We start from the raw sequence: 15,475 nt of genomic DNA on the forward strand, positions 1-15,475 counted from the left end.
CATGCACAAAACTGATGTTTCTCAGAGGAGCTGGAGGGATAGAACCAATCAGCCAAAAATTTTCAAAGTGAGTGCTACAGTTTGAGATTAACTTCCATCATGGCCTCTTCAGAGGAGCAATGTTTACTGTTAAACCTCTGCTTCAGCCTTTTCCTGAATAGGGATGGGTTTGGTTTTAAAAGAATTCTCTTTTAAGTTGTAGTGAGATCAGGTTAGATTTTGTGTTGTGTATTTGCTGCCAGAGATACTTTTCTAAAAAGACATGTAGAGTTCATCTCAAATACTGGTTTGAGAATGTAACAATCCTTTTGATAGCCTTGCTACTAGCTCTTAGCAAGCTGAGCTTTTAAAAAAGTGAAGATGCATGTAATTGTGACCACCAGTTCTGTAGTTCTTGATCCCTGCTAACATCGGCATGGCGTGCTTTTGACTGAAGGTGACTTTTATGGTTTCCAGATTCAAAATTTATTTCATATGATGAACATATGTTTTGGCAATTGCTGTCATTTATCTCTTCATTTGGCTGTCCTCTCTGTTTGATGGGGGGGATTTTCCATACATATTCTGTACTGTTGTTTTATTTCTTGACACTAAAATGGCTTGTACTGCACAGACGACTTGGTAAGGCTCCAGCTCTTTTTCTAGAACTCTGGCAATAATTGTCCAATTGAAAATTTGCAGCACTGCTGGTGTAAAGTGTAACAGACTTTTTTTGTTAGGGATGATGTCAGCATGAGAGATGGCCTCAAGGAGTCATTAAAAGAACATAGGACTTTTGACTGTTGGACTTTATTGACTTTTCTTCTCAATAAAATACCATCCTGCTAAAGACAGATTAGTGTCTGCAATGCTATGAGACATACTTGGTGACCTTACTTGTGTAGTCTGATGAAGCTGCATCTAAGTTCTGTAAATACGAAGGCACTCTATTAAGAGCTTCAGAGAAATGCAGTAATAACAGCCATAAAATTTTATAGAAATGCTTGCCTTTCTGTGAAAGTAATTGGCCTTTTTATGTGAAATTACTCACTTTGCTTTTTAGGACCTTTGAATTTCCAGTTCTGGTTTAAGCTGTTTTTTTTCTAACTCTCCACTTATGACATTCTGAAATGTATTCATAGCTAAAATGTTTTTCTTTATGGTCTGTCCACCTATTACTGGCTTTAATAGATCATTCAACTTAAACTGTCTGTGGAAAAAAGGGAGTAAAGTAATGTATTTTGAACTGATCAGTGAAATATATAAGGGAAATATGCAAAACTAATGGGATAGTAGGTAAATTGCAGCTGTCACATTAGCTGACTTATTTATATGTGAATTTTATGGATAATAATATTAAGATGAACTGAAGTCATTGCTAGCTTTTAGTGAAATAAATAGATGAATGGTGGAAATATGAAGCCTTTGTTGGTTGCATTTTATGTTTTCAGCCTTCCTGACTAACCTGTTCCTGCCTTTCGTCTGTGCCAGGTCTCCTTCCCCAAGTTACGGTTTCATGACAGAGCTGTTGGAATTACTGAATATAAGAGATATTTCACTGATACAGAGGAAAGCCAGAGCAGAGCATTAAGCAAAGTCACGGTAACATAGAGTCTTCCACACTGATAGTTTCTTCAGGCAGAACTCTTGATAGCCATGAACAGATTGTTGAGGGTGGTTTAAAAATGTAATTGGTGTATTTGGAGTGCCTGAGCTGGTTGTGGGGGTGCCAGCTGAGGCAACATAAATTTATTGAAAAGGCACTATGCTGCCTTACAGGGACTTTCTAGCCTGGCTCACTGCTGCCTAGGAGGTCTTGATACCTTTCTGTTAGTATTTGTCATTACTTATCATTGCACACCATCTGCATTAGCCTTTGTATTAACTTGTGGTGTGTTACTTTATCCACATTTTCTGACCCTTCCTTCCCCCTCCTTTTCTGAATAACTGAAGATTGACTATGGATTCTAAACTATATGGTATCTAGCATAGTACCTTAGAGTCTAATAGTGAGATGAAGGAACTAATATTTCTTGTATTTTTTGTTTTCCTTTTTTTGTGAGAAGTTGTTTGTATAGTATAGCTTCTTGGTAAGAGTCTTTTCTGTTTTCCTGCTGCTATATTATAGCTGCTTCTGTGTGTGGTACCTTTAGTACATGCTGCATACTACAGGTTTTCCATGTAAACTGGAAAGGTGAGACAAATGGAATTGAAGGAGATGATAATGTGTGTGAAGACCTCAGAGCCATTTGGGTGCTTACTGGCCAGCCTCTGGACCATGAGAAAAACGTGTTTCCTTAAACCTGTAGATGTAAGGAAATGAAAAGTTGCCACATAAAGCACACAGCCTTCCCTCCTCTCTTAAAGAGCAAATGTCTTCCCATTGCAACAGTAGCTCAGCCCTCTGTTCTGGAGGTGGCAACTTGCATTGTGTCCTGTACTGAAGTAAATTTTGAATACAACTTACCATGATGTGAGGACAAGTTTCATAACAACAGGAAGCTTTTAAATTAAAAACAAGATAAAAAAAGTATTATTAAGTGACTTGACTTTTAGACTCAGCAGTTCAACACAACCCAGCAAAAGAATGTCAGCTGAAGTTTAACGAAGCTTGAGTATAGCTTCAGTGTCACAGCAGGCTGAAAAAGTTGCAGCCCTTTGCCACATTCATTCCTGTTTCTGTACAGCAGTTCCTCTCTCCTGCGCTCTCAACCAGATCACTAAGATCAAGTTGTTTTAAGTTATGAAGTGACAACTAGGTTAGTTCTGCTCCTGTGAAAGTGAGAAGTTATACTCAAGTCTTTAATAGTTGGTTTTCTTGAGGTATTAAATGGGAATGTAACAGAAAATGAGAAATTCTTTCCTGATTATGGAAAAGAGTCCATAGAAGGAAGGTATGTCCTCCCTAAATAATATGGGACAAGACCAGCTCAGGCATATGGGAAGCAAACATCGTGGGAAGTGCTGATACTTTTGGTGGGAGTATGTCCATTTATTGGTATTCATTCTCCATGATCCTGAGAACTGAGAAAAGCGGATGCCTTAAATAAAAAATAGATGAGGAAGAAATACAGGAGAGAGAAATTTCCTGTTGTATAGGCTGGGATTGAAATCCTGAATCAAACGAGCAAATATGAACTGTGTAATGATTCTAAGTAGTGTTATTGCAGCAAAGCATTTACAAAATGAGCTTAGTTTCCTTTGTTTTAGCTGAGATGGTTGCTTAATGCTAGAAGAAAATAGAATGCTTAAGTAATGAGCACTTTGATCTGATTCAAGTCCAAGTAATGTCTGCTTAGAAAATCCTGATTAAAGATTTTTCTTTCATAAGTTTTTTTCTTTCTTCCCTCCTGGATTGGGTTTTGGTTTGGTCAGTTTGGTTTTGGGATATGGGGTTTTTTAACCTTCTTGTAAAGGTGAGGCTTCAACTCGTTTGCCAGTATGCAGGTAACAGCTACTTTAAGGAGGTTGTACTACCAATGGAAGTCACTGCCCTTACCTGTCCACTAGAAAGACAGTTCATGTAAGTCCTCCCCAAGGAGGCAGAATTCAAAACTTCAGGCAAAATTTGCAAGAGTGGTTTAAACAACTTTAAAAATCATGTGGGCTAACTTGACTGCTTCTCTGCCTGATGTAAATTGAGAAATGCTCACAGAAGTGTTGCAGAATCAGTAACTTACAGCAAAGGGCTGGTAAGGAGTATCCAATAGAGGTGATAATTTTACACCAGTATAGTTGGATTCCAGGGGGTGTATCTCCAAGCCTTTCAAATGCCATTTTAAACTGTCTTGGTTAAACTAGTATAAAAGGCAAGACTCACAGGTTTTATGCTATGATTTGGTATTTTTTTTTTTGGTTGGTTGCTTGGTTGTGTTTTTCTGTTTGTTTTTAGTTAAAAGTCAACAAGGAGTAGGCTTGGGTCAAACGAAAACAGCCTCCTTTAAAACACGTTTATCAGTGAAGGGGTGTATGCTGCCTTACCAGCTATGTATGTGCAGTCCAAAGGCTGTTTTCCCGTGGAGATAAATACTGTAGGTGTGTTTTGCACAAAACCCCAGAGATTCTTGCAATGCAGCTGGTCAGGGAGGAACTGAACTTCCCCAGTTTAACCGGCCTTGGTGAGCTGGAGATTCTGGTTCATTTCCTCAGTGTTAGCTCTATTGCGACATTGTTCCTCCAACTTTCACTTATTTTAGTTTGTTTGGCTTTATGTTTTAGGGTGGTTTGAAAGAGAAGCATGATTGTGCTGTTGGCTGGATGCCCAAGTTTAGTGAGGAAAGGGAATGAAATTGCTGGAAGAGAGATCAGGGGAATGGTGGGGTTTCTAGCAGAAGGTGGAAGTAAAGTGTATGTAAATACTTCTTTAACCCCAAACCGTATAGGAGGGGGTTAGAATTAGTCTCTGTTTTCAACCATAGCCAAACAGTTCCAATTTGCATCATCTCTGCTGTGGCAGTACATGAGTTGCAGTTTGCATTCTGTCAGTAATCTGTCCTCTTGTTTACTGACCAGTCATAAGGCCCAAGTCATCTGACTTCCTTTATCTGCCTCCATTCTAAAGCCACTGAATTCTGCTCCCTGCTCATCTGGAAAGTGGTTGCTTCTCATTCCTGAAGTGTTTGCTTTGCTCCACCATGTGCCATCCTTAATGTCATACTGCATACCCAGGTACATATCTGTAATGAGCAAAATTTGGGAATAAATCCCTGATCACAATGTATTTGCTACTCTGAGAAGAACTCTGTGTTTTGGTAAGTGTGTGTGTTAAGGATCCAAAAAAAGTGCAGTTTCATGCACCAGCTAGTCCAAATCCCAACTACTGCCAAAAATCATGGTCCCTTTCTTTCCATGCACATTCTTGTCCTCTCTTTCATACTGATGTTAGAGATTACACAACTGCAGCATGAATCAGATCATGCCTTAGAAGGGCTGAAAACTATTCGTGGTGGTGGTTTTTTTGCAGGATTTGTTCTTACTAATGAGCCCGAACTGGCTGTGTGGCTGCACAGTTGGGAGTGCTGGTGCAAGAGGAGGGCATGATAACACATGGCCAGAAAGGAATTGTTCCCTTCACTGGCTTATGGTGACTGACTGTGAAGCCAGCATCTCCATTGAAAAATTAATAAATAATACTTGACATAACAGTTTGATTCATTGACACTACTGATTTTCCTGCTCCAGAGCCAACTAGAGGAAAAGCAGCTGGAGTATTAGGAGTTCTCTGTTCCTTACAGGGACTGGAACTTGTCACTCTCCGGTAACCACACAACTGTGTAATGGTGTTCCATAGTTTCCACTGGGTTTTGGTTGTTTGTTTTCATTTTTAGTAAACAAGCAATATTATTCCTTGCAAAAGGAAAAATAAATTATTTTACAGAGGAAGTGGCATTGTATTCCAGGTTGTTACTCTGATTACAGTGTTTATCTCTTCTTGCAGTGCTTACACAGTCTGCTCCTGTGAGAAAATCCTGCTTTCTTTGGGAATGTGCTTTCTTGTCAGATGATGTACAGCAGCTGACATTAAGTGCAGGACTGTAAAATATGTGTTTGTGTTTAGTCAGTATGTTTTATGGTGACACCTGTGAAGTTTTCATTCATGTGTAAAAAGAGAAAGCTAAACTACAGCAAATACGCATTAAAATCATGTGGAAAGAAAAAGGGAGGGAGAATGGGAGTTGGTGCTTGGAATCTTGTTTGCCTCTTTGATCCCAGGTATGACTGAGTTTTCTTATTTAGTATGATTAAAGTTCTTGCAGATCTTTGTGTGTGGATTTTTCTAGCCCTAACAGGGGATGGTGAATTTTGCAAAGACCAGGCTCAGTAAGAGAGTTGCAGTTGATTAATTTCTTGGGTTTATGTGTTGTATTCTAATGGAGAAGAGTTGAAGGGGCAACACTGCTAAAAAATCCCTACTGTAGTTCAGGTGAGTTGGAAGGCAGATTCAGCAAGACTCCCTTGTGTGACTGTTCTTAAGATGTTCCTGAGTTAAAACAAAAGCTAGCTAGGTTTCATGTGGCAAACTGTGTGTTGAAGGTAAACGCTTAGGCCATAGTTCTGGGTCACTAAAATTGCCTCAAGCAAGGGATTTGTGAGAGGTCTTCAGAAAAGTGAGGGGTTTTGTTTTTTTTTAAACCTTTGGCAAGAAGCCGTGTTATTTGTATTGAGTGTTCCAAAATAAAAGTGTGGTCAGAGGAAATGGCGTCTGTGAAACTGATCCATGCATCTGATGCTTGGCAATGATTTGGCAATGATTTGAAGCATGGTTTATAAAGGACAGTGTTAAGCAGCTCTGATTAAAAGCATGCTACAAACCTTGTCTTCAGCACACAAGACAGGAAATACAGAGCATGATTTCAGTGTGAAGTATAATCTTTCAGTTAATTTTGCATGTTATGCAGTATATTCTCAGGTTGGTGAAGCAGGCTTTGGTAGTAAACACCACTGCATTCCAGGCATGATACCACCAAGTTGACATTTGGAAGAAACCACCATACTTTGCCTTGTTTCCTGTAACTGTAGAAATAATAGCCTGTTCACTTGGCAAAACCCAGTAGGTTGGAGATTCCTGGTTAAAAAATCTTAGTCTATGGAAATGGTTAAAACACAGTTCAATGCTGCTAGTATTGTGGCTAAGTAGGAATGTGATCGTACATATCAAGAATGGATCTGCTGAGAACTGAAATGTGGTAAGTGTATCAGGGATGGATCACATGTCTGAATCTAATTTTCCTTCATGAAATACTGGAAATTGAAACTAGAAATTAGGGGATGTATTTCATTACAGGGCTACAGAAATAATGTAGGTGAAAATAGTCTTCATTATGCCTGGTACTTGGGTATTCCAGCTTGGGCAGTGGTGCTGTTGTGTCGTCATTGTACATTACTGAGGTAAAACAAAGAAGGAAGTGTTTCATTTTGGCTCACCTCCTTTCACCTTAACTTAATAGGTTTACAAGAAGTGTATCTCGGATACATGGGAGAATAGTTGGGAAAACTTCAGGTTTGACAGGACTGGCAGGTGGAAGGTGAGTCAGGAGATGACATTTCTGAGGTTAGTTTTAAATTAGGGTATGACAAAAGTGGTAGTGTTGTATCACAGCAGGCAGGAAGAGGCAAAATCATCCCTTCTGTGTCAGGAAATCCTCCAGGTGTGAAATGCAGCTCTAAGGATGCCAACATTTTCAGTGCTTAGAGAGGAAAACGTTACCAGATACTGAGTCCAGAGACCAACAGCATCAGAATTATGCACAGAGGTATTATTTAATGATGATTTCTGGTTTTACTTGTGCAAGTCAGGACAATAATACCAGCAGCTCATCTGCTTAGGACTGTGCTTGCTTTTTATTTGTTTTCTTTCAGTAGCTTTGTGGGAATATTTCCTAAAAATCATCAGAATCATAATCATTGCTCTTCTCAGTATAACCTGAGAACATTTCAAGTTCTGAAATGTTTGCAAGGTGAAACAAATAATTTCATAAAACCAGGATGAATATGCATGAATTTGTTTGGCTGATAGAATGAATGACAAACAAGAGGTAGAGTTAAAGTTTATATAATGCATTTGGAATTGTGAGTAATCATTCTAATAGATTTGATTCTAAACATCATAATTGAGCAATCAGACGGCATCAAGTTCCTCAAAAGATCTGTTGAGTGACGTTATCTGAAAGATGCCTGTAACCTAAGCAGTTAATTTCCAAGGAGCAGACCAACTCTTCCGGAACAGTAGGTTGCAGATGAGTTGTTCAGGTGAGCTGCTTTCCATATCTGTGAGATTACATCAGCTACTTCAAGGGTATTCTTCAGTGTGATTGCGGTTTTGTTGTTATCATTGTGAAACTATGGAGTTTGCTTCTGGTCTTTAAGTTGTGTATATGGGGAGAAAAATAATGTCTGTTTACACAGTTCCAGATTTTGAGCTTATTTCTTCTTGAACAGCTGTGCTTTGTCCTCATACAGCAGTTCATTCTGCCTTTTGCCTTCTGTCACTGTTCTGGCTGTCAGCCTCCTGGTCGCTGATTGGCTTCTCTGATTATTTATATGAAAATGCTTTTGTCTCTAAGCTGCAAGCTAATATATCTTAGATTTGTCTGTTAGAAAAAGAAAATTGTGGCGTGCTTTTAAGTTACAACTGTTCTCATCGTTTTAGGGAAAACAAAACATTTTCTTGCCCTTCAAATGAAGTCATCCTAGTTAGGGGCAGTATATAGTAGCCAGTGTCACCATCAGGATTCAGATCAATTCATGGATACCAGTATTGTTATTGCATCACTGCAGCACATTCACGGCTTATGTCACGCAGCTGCAACTGGGTTATTGTAGAAGATGTGATACATCATGGGTGGGAGCTCACAGTTTACAGCTGCTGACATAAAGTCGCAATCTCTCTTACATTAGCATTTTGCCAGCAGGGTGTTATGGTGGTTGCTGACATTTGGGTTTGAATAGATGGCCAAAAATGTAGGCTTTGCTGGTTTAAATTAAGAAAAAAAAAATGTGCATGGGGAGCACATGCAGATCCCTGGTGACAAAAGGCAGATTTTTATCAACGAAATGGTGTAGAGCAGCCCAGGCCTAGAACTGGCCTTCATTGTCATAATTAATTGGAATGAAAGCAGAAGCTGTATTCCCATTGCAACAGGATTAGTGGACTGATCACATTAGCATTAGATGAATTGGAATTCAGCACCACCCAGCTAGTTTGAGTGCCAGCAGCAGTTGAGCTGCAGCTCCCTTTCTTTCTAGAGTATGGAGTGGGTTAAAGTACCCAGTACCTTAAATAGTGCATCCTTGTGTATCAGTGATTTTACTTTGGAGACAAAAGTAGTGTTACAGCTTAAGTTAAAGATGTGTGAACACAGCCCTGCTAATATTTGGTGTCAGAGGAGCATTCTTCTTTGAGCAGGAACAGTTGAAGTTTAGAGCCAAATGATGCAATTTTATACGTATTGTATTCTCTAGTCGCATTTAACGTTGGATTTACTGGCTTTCTGAACAGAATCCCAATTAAGATGGAAAAGGTCAGTGATCTGACTCCACTCTGAGGTTTCATTTTGTGTTTGTACTCTTGGCTTTATTATCTTTCACAAAGAGCTTAGTTCCAAAGAATGCTTCTCCTTTGCCAAAATTCCACATAATCTTGCCTTCAAGGAAACATGTCCATTTTTAGCAGGGTACGAAAGCCTTTTTTAAAGCAGATTTCTGGTAACAGCAATTTTAGCCCATAAAATGTGACCACAGGTGAATCCTGCTTCAAATTATATTAGCTATATTCCACTCATACACTTACTCGTTCTGAAATTCAATGTTTGTGCTTTCGGGGGAGAATTAGTCATTTGCTCTTTGGAGTTCATGGTATGTCAAGCAGCAAGGGTGTGTACATACATATTAAAGCAAATAATCTGCATCATGCTGATTACTCCTCGCTTGATTTGACAGCAATTGGTTCTTAATTCATGCTGTAGTATTTGTTAAAAAAAAAAAAAGGAAAAAATAGATTTTAAATAAGAAGTCACTACGATGTTCTTCCGAGAAGTTGAGAGAAATCTTTGCGGAACTTTTAGTTTGTAATTTTAGTTCAGTAATTTATACTGTAGCACATTCTGGTTTTCTGGTTGTAGTTGAAGTTATTTTATGCATACAGTAGCAGAAAAATATCACTAAAACAAGTCTTAATTGAAAAGGTATTTTCAATAAAATACCTTAAGTTTTGTTCCTTCACCACTTTCTCTTTTGGAAAAGCATCAGCTACTGCCGTACTACAGGGTAGCATATGTGTAAATATCTAACCAATCACTGGTGGTTTTATTTCTCTCCTGATTTTGTTAGAGCTGTTCCTTTCATTCAGATACTTCTAGGAAGAAGAGGGGGAAGAGGATGGAGTTGTTGAATCATTTCATACAATGACTGCTGCAGTCTCTGCCCCATTTCTGGGTCCATTTAAGGTCCACTTTTTGGAGTAGAGGAGGGTTCCAGAGAAATTGGCCAAAATCAGAAATGTCTCTGAGTCTTGGGGATAGTGTGTTCTGGACTTAGGGAAATTGAAATACTTGTTGGAGGTTTGCAAAGCGGCAAGGCAGCGATTAGGAATGACCAAAAGCAGTTCTTCATTTGCTGATTTGGAATTCACACTGTATTTTATCATATATTGTTTGACTCTATCACTTAGTCTGTGTTTTTCTAGCACTTGGCTTTTCTTATGTTCCTGGCAGACATTCCCTCTTAGCTCCCCATTCAAGCATATGAAATCATGGCTGCTGTGTATGAGTTAGCATTCTCATGGCCATCATCTGGGTAAAAATGCTGCAAGCTTCTTAACCAAGCTTGTAATTGGTTAGACCCGCTTCTAATGATTTAAGAGACTACACTGCAGCATCAAAATTCAGCTTCGATTTAATCTGCTTCCCACCAAATTCCTACTGCTAAACAGAATTGCCAAGTTTTAAAAAATCACTGTAGATTGAGAGAAGTCTGGAAAAACTTAGTTGTTGTGGCTAGCCAGCTTTGGTGTCTCTCTTCTATCATGCAATGAGCTCATTTGTTGTTTAAAAAAATATATTTTCACTTCTTCACACCCAATGTTACTTTGTAGGGAGTTATTTCTATAGAAATTCCAAATCATAGCTGAGAATATATTAAATTCTTGACTAGTTCATGCCTCATGGGCTGCACAATATGTAAACACTAGAATTTAAATGTTCTTTGGTAAAATAAAGTGAAACAAAAAGCACTTGTGAATTCTTATGTTTGTGGTTAAACCCTTTCCAAAACAAAGTTGAAAGAAATTCTTTCTTTGCAACTCTTCTGCCAGAAAATATGGCTCATTACTTGGGAAGCCTGTTTCATTGTTAAAATGGGTAGTATTAAAACAGACTGCCGACACAGCTGTGTGAAGGAGGGCTAAAACCATGTGCTGAAGGATGTTGTTACATGGTGAGATAACTGGTGGAATTCTGTTCCATCCTCCAGAGTCCCTAGGAAAAATGCACCTTATAGTGAACCAGCGTTGAAATTCTTTAAGTAGGTGCTTAAACATCTAGTCAGTGTGGAAGCTAAGTATTCTTTCTGAATTACCTTTGCTTGTTTCTTGATATCTCTGAAATAATTTGCATTCTTCTCCCTTTCTTCTATGGCAACATACAACTGTGCAGTGAAATGTTAATGGCGAGTTCTATATGTCACAGATAATTTCAGTAATTCCAAATACTATGGCTGCACTTACAAGAAACTTTTCAGGGCACATCATTTTTATGTGTTGGGACAATATGTTTGTTTGGAAATGGCTCTTCTGTTACGTATTACAACAGTGTTGGCACAGGAGAGATGTTTGGGAATGTTGCCATTTTGGACATTGCATTGTTGCATAGTTTTAGCGCTATTTACTCTGCTTTGAATTTACTGCAGCTGTACAACATGGAGGAGGGGAGAGCTGGAGTTTGCTGTCATTCTCACTGAAACATTAATAAAAAATATATTATGGAAGTAAAGCAGAAGAAACCCTAGGACAGGCTAGTATATTAAGGGAAATGGCTTGTGCAAAATAAGTGTCCATTGCAGAAATTCTTTTGAAAGCGTATACTGTGTGAAGGAAGCAGGATATAGACAATTGCTTTATTGACTCCTTTACTATCTACAGATTCTTAAGCAGGTTCTGATCAGCCAGGTTCATTTGCTGTTTCCACTTCAGCTGGAGTTTGGTGAGTGCTATAAATCAGCAAAAACAATCCATGCCACTGGAGCAAGGGACTCTGCTGCTTGCACCATTGTTTTTCCCTGGTGTTGGCTTAGGGTTTGTGGGGCTGGGTGCTGAGGGGCTCAGAAAAAAAACCATTGTATTTAATTCTGACAGGATTTCCCACAAACTCTGACAAGGCAAGGGCTTGGGATGAGCAACAGAAGTAAGAAGACTTTGGGTTTGGCAAGTAGCAGGAAGCAGGACCTATCACAGTGGTCTTTCTTTGCATTTGATGCATTTATCTGATGTTTTATCTGGATTGGCATATGGTAAGATTGGGATGTTTATGGAATCTGCCTTTAGCAATTGTAAGAGCAGCTTTTCCTTCACTCTTCAAAGAAAAGAAGAAGTGGAAAAAGAGGTATTTTTCACACAAAGAAAAAATGGGCAAAGATCTCAAATTGTTTCCTGTCATAAGGCAACTAAATAATTCAAGACGTGATGCACAATTAATATTGGTGACTTCTATTATTTTGTAGTTTTGGCTCCCACTGTTGATTTTTCAGAATCAAGTATGGACAAGTTTAAGCTGAGGTCATGTTTGAGTCTGATACAAGCTGGAAAGAAGCACTTGGTGTGATTTTTTTTTTTTTTTTTTTTTTGTTAAATACTCATTGCTGAATGGACAAAGAGTTTTGTTCTGTTCTTTAAGACTGCATTGGAAGTCTTAAAAAAAATAATCTGATGGTTCCTTCATCCTTTATGCTGTTGAGGAAAATTCAAAATTCAAAACAAAGTAGCAGTTAAACTTGGATTATTTGTTTTTTAATCATGTATAACATTGATTCAGGTTATATGGGTTCTTACAATGAATGTCTGCCCTCCCTTAAAAATATTAAGGTGAAGAGTTAGTTTATTAAACAGGAAGTATGTCTGTAGGAACTCCCTGCTGACACAAGCTGTTCTTGATGTGAGCATAACTCTTGTCAGACTTAAGAGCTGGGTGTGTTAGGAAGCAGGAGCTGGCATTATAAGCAAAAGCTTTCTTTAACCTTTAAAAACAAGAGCCCTTTGTAGCTGCATTATTTATCACAATGCAGCTTTTATCATAGAATCATAGAATGGTTAGGGTTAGAAGGGGCCTTAGTCCTTAGCAGTACTCCAGGTGGAGTGTGGACACACAGCTTGGTGTCATTGGCAAACTTGCTCCGGGTGCACTCAGTCCCACTGTCCATGTCACTGATAAAGGCATTACACAGCACCAGTCCCAGTACTGACCCCTGAGGAGCACCACTTGTCATTGGTCTCCAATTGGACATTGGTCCATTGGCCAGAACTCTCTGAGTTGTGAGCCAATTCTTTATCCACTGAGTGTTCCATGCGTGAGTACTTTTGAAGGAGAGTATTACCAATGGGTATTTTATGCAAATAGACTGGTAATTGGAACAGGCTAAGGAAAAATACTGATTCCTCATATACAGAGTTTGGTAGGAGTTTTGGTGAAACTTTTTGTCTTTTGCTGAGTGAGGAATATATGACCACAAAGATAACAATAAACTTTACTGCCAGCAGCAAGCAGAGCATTTCTCTGCAGCTGGGAAGACCCTTTATTGTAAACCATTCTTTTGCCTGGTTGAGATTACAGGCTTGAACTGTATCTCTCTGAAGGAGGGAATGCTTTTCTAGAGTATAGAAGGCTTGTCTGAAGTGTGTGCCTCATGTTTCCCCTGTTGGAACTGTTACACATGAATATACATGTATCTATATGAAGTATGTATTTTAGACTAAAAATCTGTGATTTTCACATAGCATTGAGTACCTTAGTAGAGGGCTGGGAGAAAAGTAGTTTCTGATTCTTTTCATTACAGCACTGGCCACCCAGTGCCAATTCCATTATTTAAAGAGGGTCTTGGTACAGAGATTTGAAGCTGGGCTTTCAGCATCTTAAAGTATCTTCCTATAAGCATAAGGCATTTTGGGATATGGAAGTCTGACTATGAAAGGAGTGTTGCATCAGGCTCTCTTTCTCTCATTGCGGCTGTAAGATTTTAAAAGATGTTGATGTATTTCATGTGTGAGTCACTTCATAACTTTGAAACTCTCGCAGGCAGGACAGCGAAACTAATTCCTGTCCAACTGTGTGACAGTGAATACACAGACAATACTTGTCCTCATGAAGTTTTAAGAGCTTTACTGAATGTTTCTTTTTTCCCTCCCTTCAGATTTGTCACGGAACAGACTGTCAGAGCTTCCAGCAGAAGCATGTCACTTTGTCTCCCTCGAGAGTCTCAATTTGTACCAGAACTGCATTCGATACATCCCAGAGGCTATTTTGAACTTACAGTCTTTAACATTTCTAAATATCAGGTAACAATTGTCTTAGAAATTTTGCTTTAGCATCAGTAGTCTAGGTTTATAAATTTTAATGCATCTGTAAGTAGTGCTAACATGGTGTGTGATCATGACATTGTTTTATTTTATGTCATTGGATCAAAGCACCTGAACCAGTCTTACCCACTCAGGTGGATCAGGAACATGAGGATTAACTAGCAGCTTGTGGAACTGAGTATGACGAAGAAAGCTAATTCTGGCTTAAAGGAATAGCCAAACGAATTCCAGTAGTTTTCATGTGAAATACAGGCATGCAGACTGGAAAGAGATGATAGAGCTTTTAGACAGTCTTTACATTTCAGCTCTCAGTAGCTGAGCAAGGCTCATGCAGTTTTCCTTTACTTTTCACTGCATTGATAGTTTTTAAAGATCTTTCTTAAGCGTTAATATGACTCTGGCAGCATTGCCAAAAAGCTAATTGGTGCAAAAGCTAATCAGTGCAACTCAGGCTGTTGATTTAATTTAACTGTGTACAGCATCCTCCGTTTGTAGAAGGCCTTTTAAGAGGCATGGAAAGTGCCTCATCACAAATTGGCAGTGATATCAATCAGGAAAAACGTCAGGCTATTTTTTTCTGTTGCTATACTTTTGCCAATTTAGTATACTTTCTTTATTTTCTTTATTGATGGTGAGAATTGTATGAATAGGATATGAATCATGTATGGGTTTCCTATTGCTATGATCTCTAGTAGGTGAGGTCCAATTATTATCCTTTTAAAAGTTGCTGTTGGTTCACCTACTACTGCTCAGAACTTTTTTTCTTTAATAGCAGGGAAATCTTGATTTCAGGTGTGAAAAAATACAGCATATTTTGCTAAATGTGATCAAAGCCTTAATTAAGATCCTAATAAAATTCTTTCTAATCATCCAGTCACTGCTCCTTTCTATGTTTTATTTTTAAAGGGAATCTTTGTCTTTTACAGCCCATTCTCATCCTTCCTGTTTCTCATCTGAGGTTACAGTCCAGTCATATGACCTCATATTTGCTTTAATAGTAATTTATTGTGAAATGTTCAAGGCTGCATTTTGTAATAGTGAAATCCAGCACACCATGATTTTTGATCCACATGACTTGCTCAATTAGAAATATACTTTAAATATTCAGTAAGTACTGACTTTCTCTGTGGCATTTTGTATGTGCCCACCTGCAGTACTACCTATCTGAAAGGCTTTTGCACTCTGTTTGTAGTCATTTGTGACAGAGGGTGGCCCCTCATCAGAAGCACTTGAAATAACATATTCCCCAGCACATAGGTTCAGAAACATCTGATCAGGTTTGGTACTTGATACTCAGAGTTTGTTCACATGTAACTGAATAAAGCAAGTAATGAAGAATGACTTACTGGAACTACTTTTACAGTAATTAGATGATCAACTCAGATTTTACATAATTGTAATGTGCTTCTTGTATGTGTCTTTCGTTTCATTAGA

General features: G+C 38.6%; 1 protein-coding gene across 12 annotated transcripts in view; it reads left to right on the forward strand.

Moving 5' to 3' along the window:
- LRCH3 (leucine rich repeats and calponin homology domain containing 3) overlaps positions 1-15,475 on the forward strand; it is a 68,667-nt gene that overhangs the window by 14,332 nt on the left and 38,860 nt on the right. For all 12 annotated transcript variants that reach the window (XR_009743148.1, XM_061452263.1, XM_061452267.1 and 9 more), the window contains exon 2: positions 13,876-14,020. Coding sequence is in view for 11 of the 12 variants with exons in the window: in XM_061452263.1 (XP_061308247.1) it covers positions 13,876-14,020 (145 nt within the window). In the remaining variant the exon portion in view is untranslated. The remainder of the gene's footprint in view (positions 1-13,875; positions 14,021-15,475) is intronic.

The sequence above is a fragment of the Pezoporus flaviventris genome, unplaced genomic scaffold, assembly GCF_033815535.1.
Source record: "Pezoporus flaviventris isolate CSIRO_AGI_PZ_B2104156 unplaced genomic scaffold, CSIRO_AGI_Pfla_v1 ptg000013l, whole genome shotgun sequence".
NCBI classification, from domain to species: Eukaryota; Metazoa; Chordata; class Aves; order Psittaciformes; family Psittacidae; genus Pezoporus; species Pezoporus flaviventris.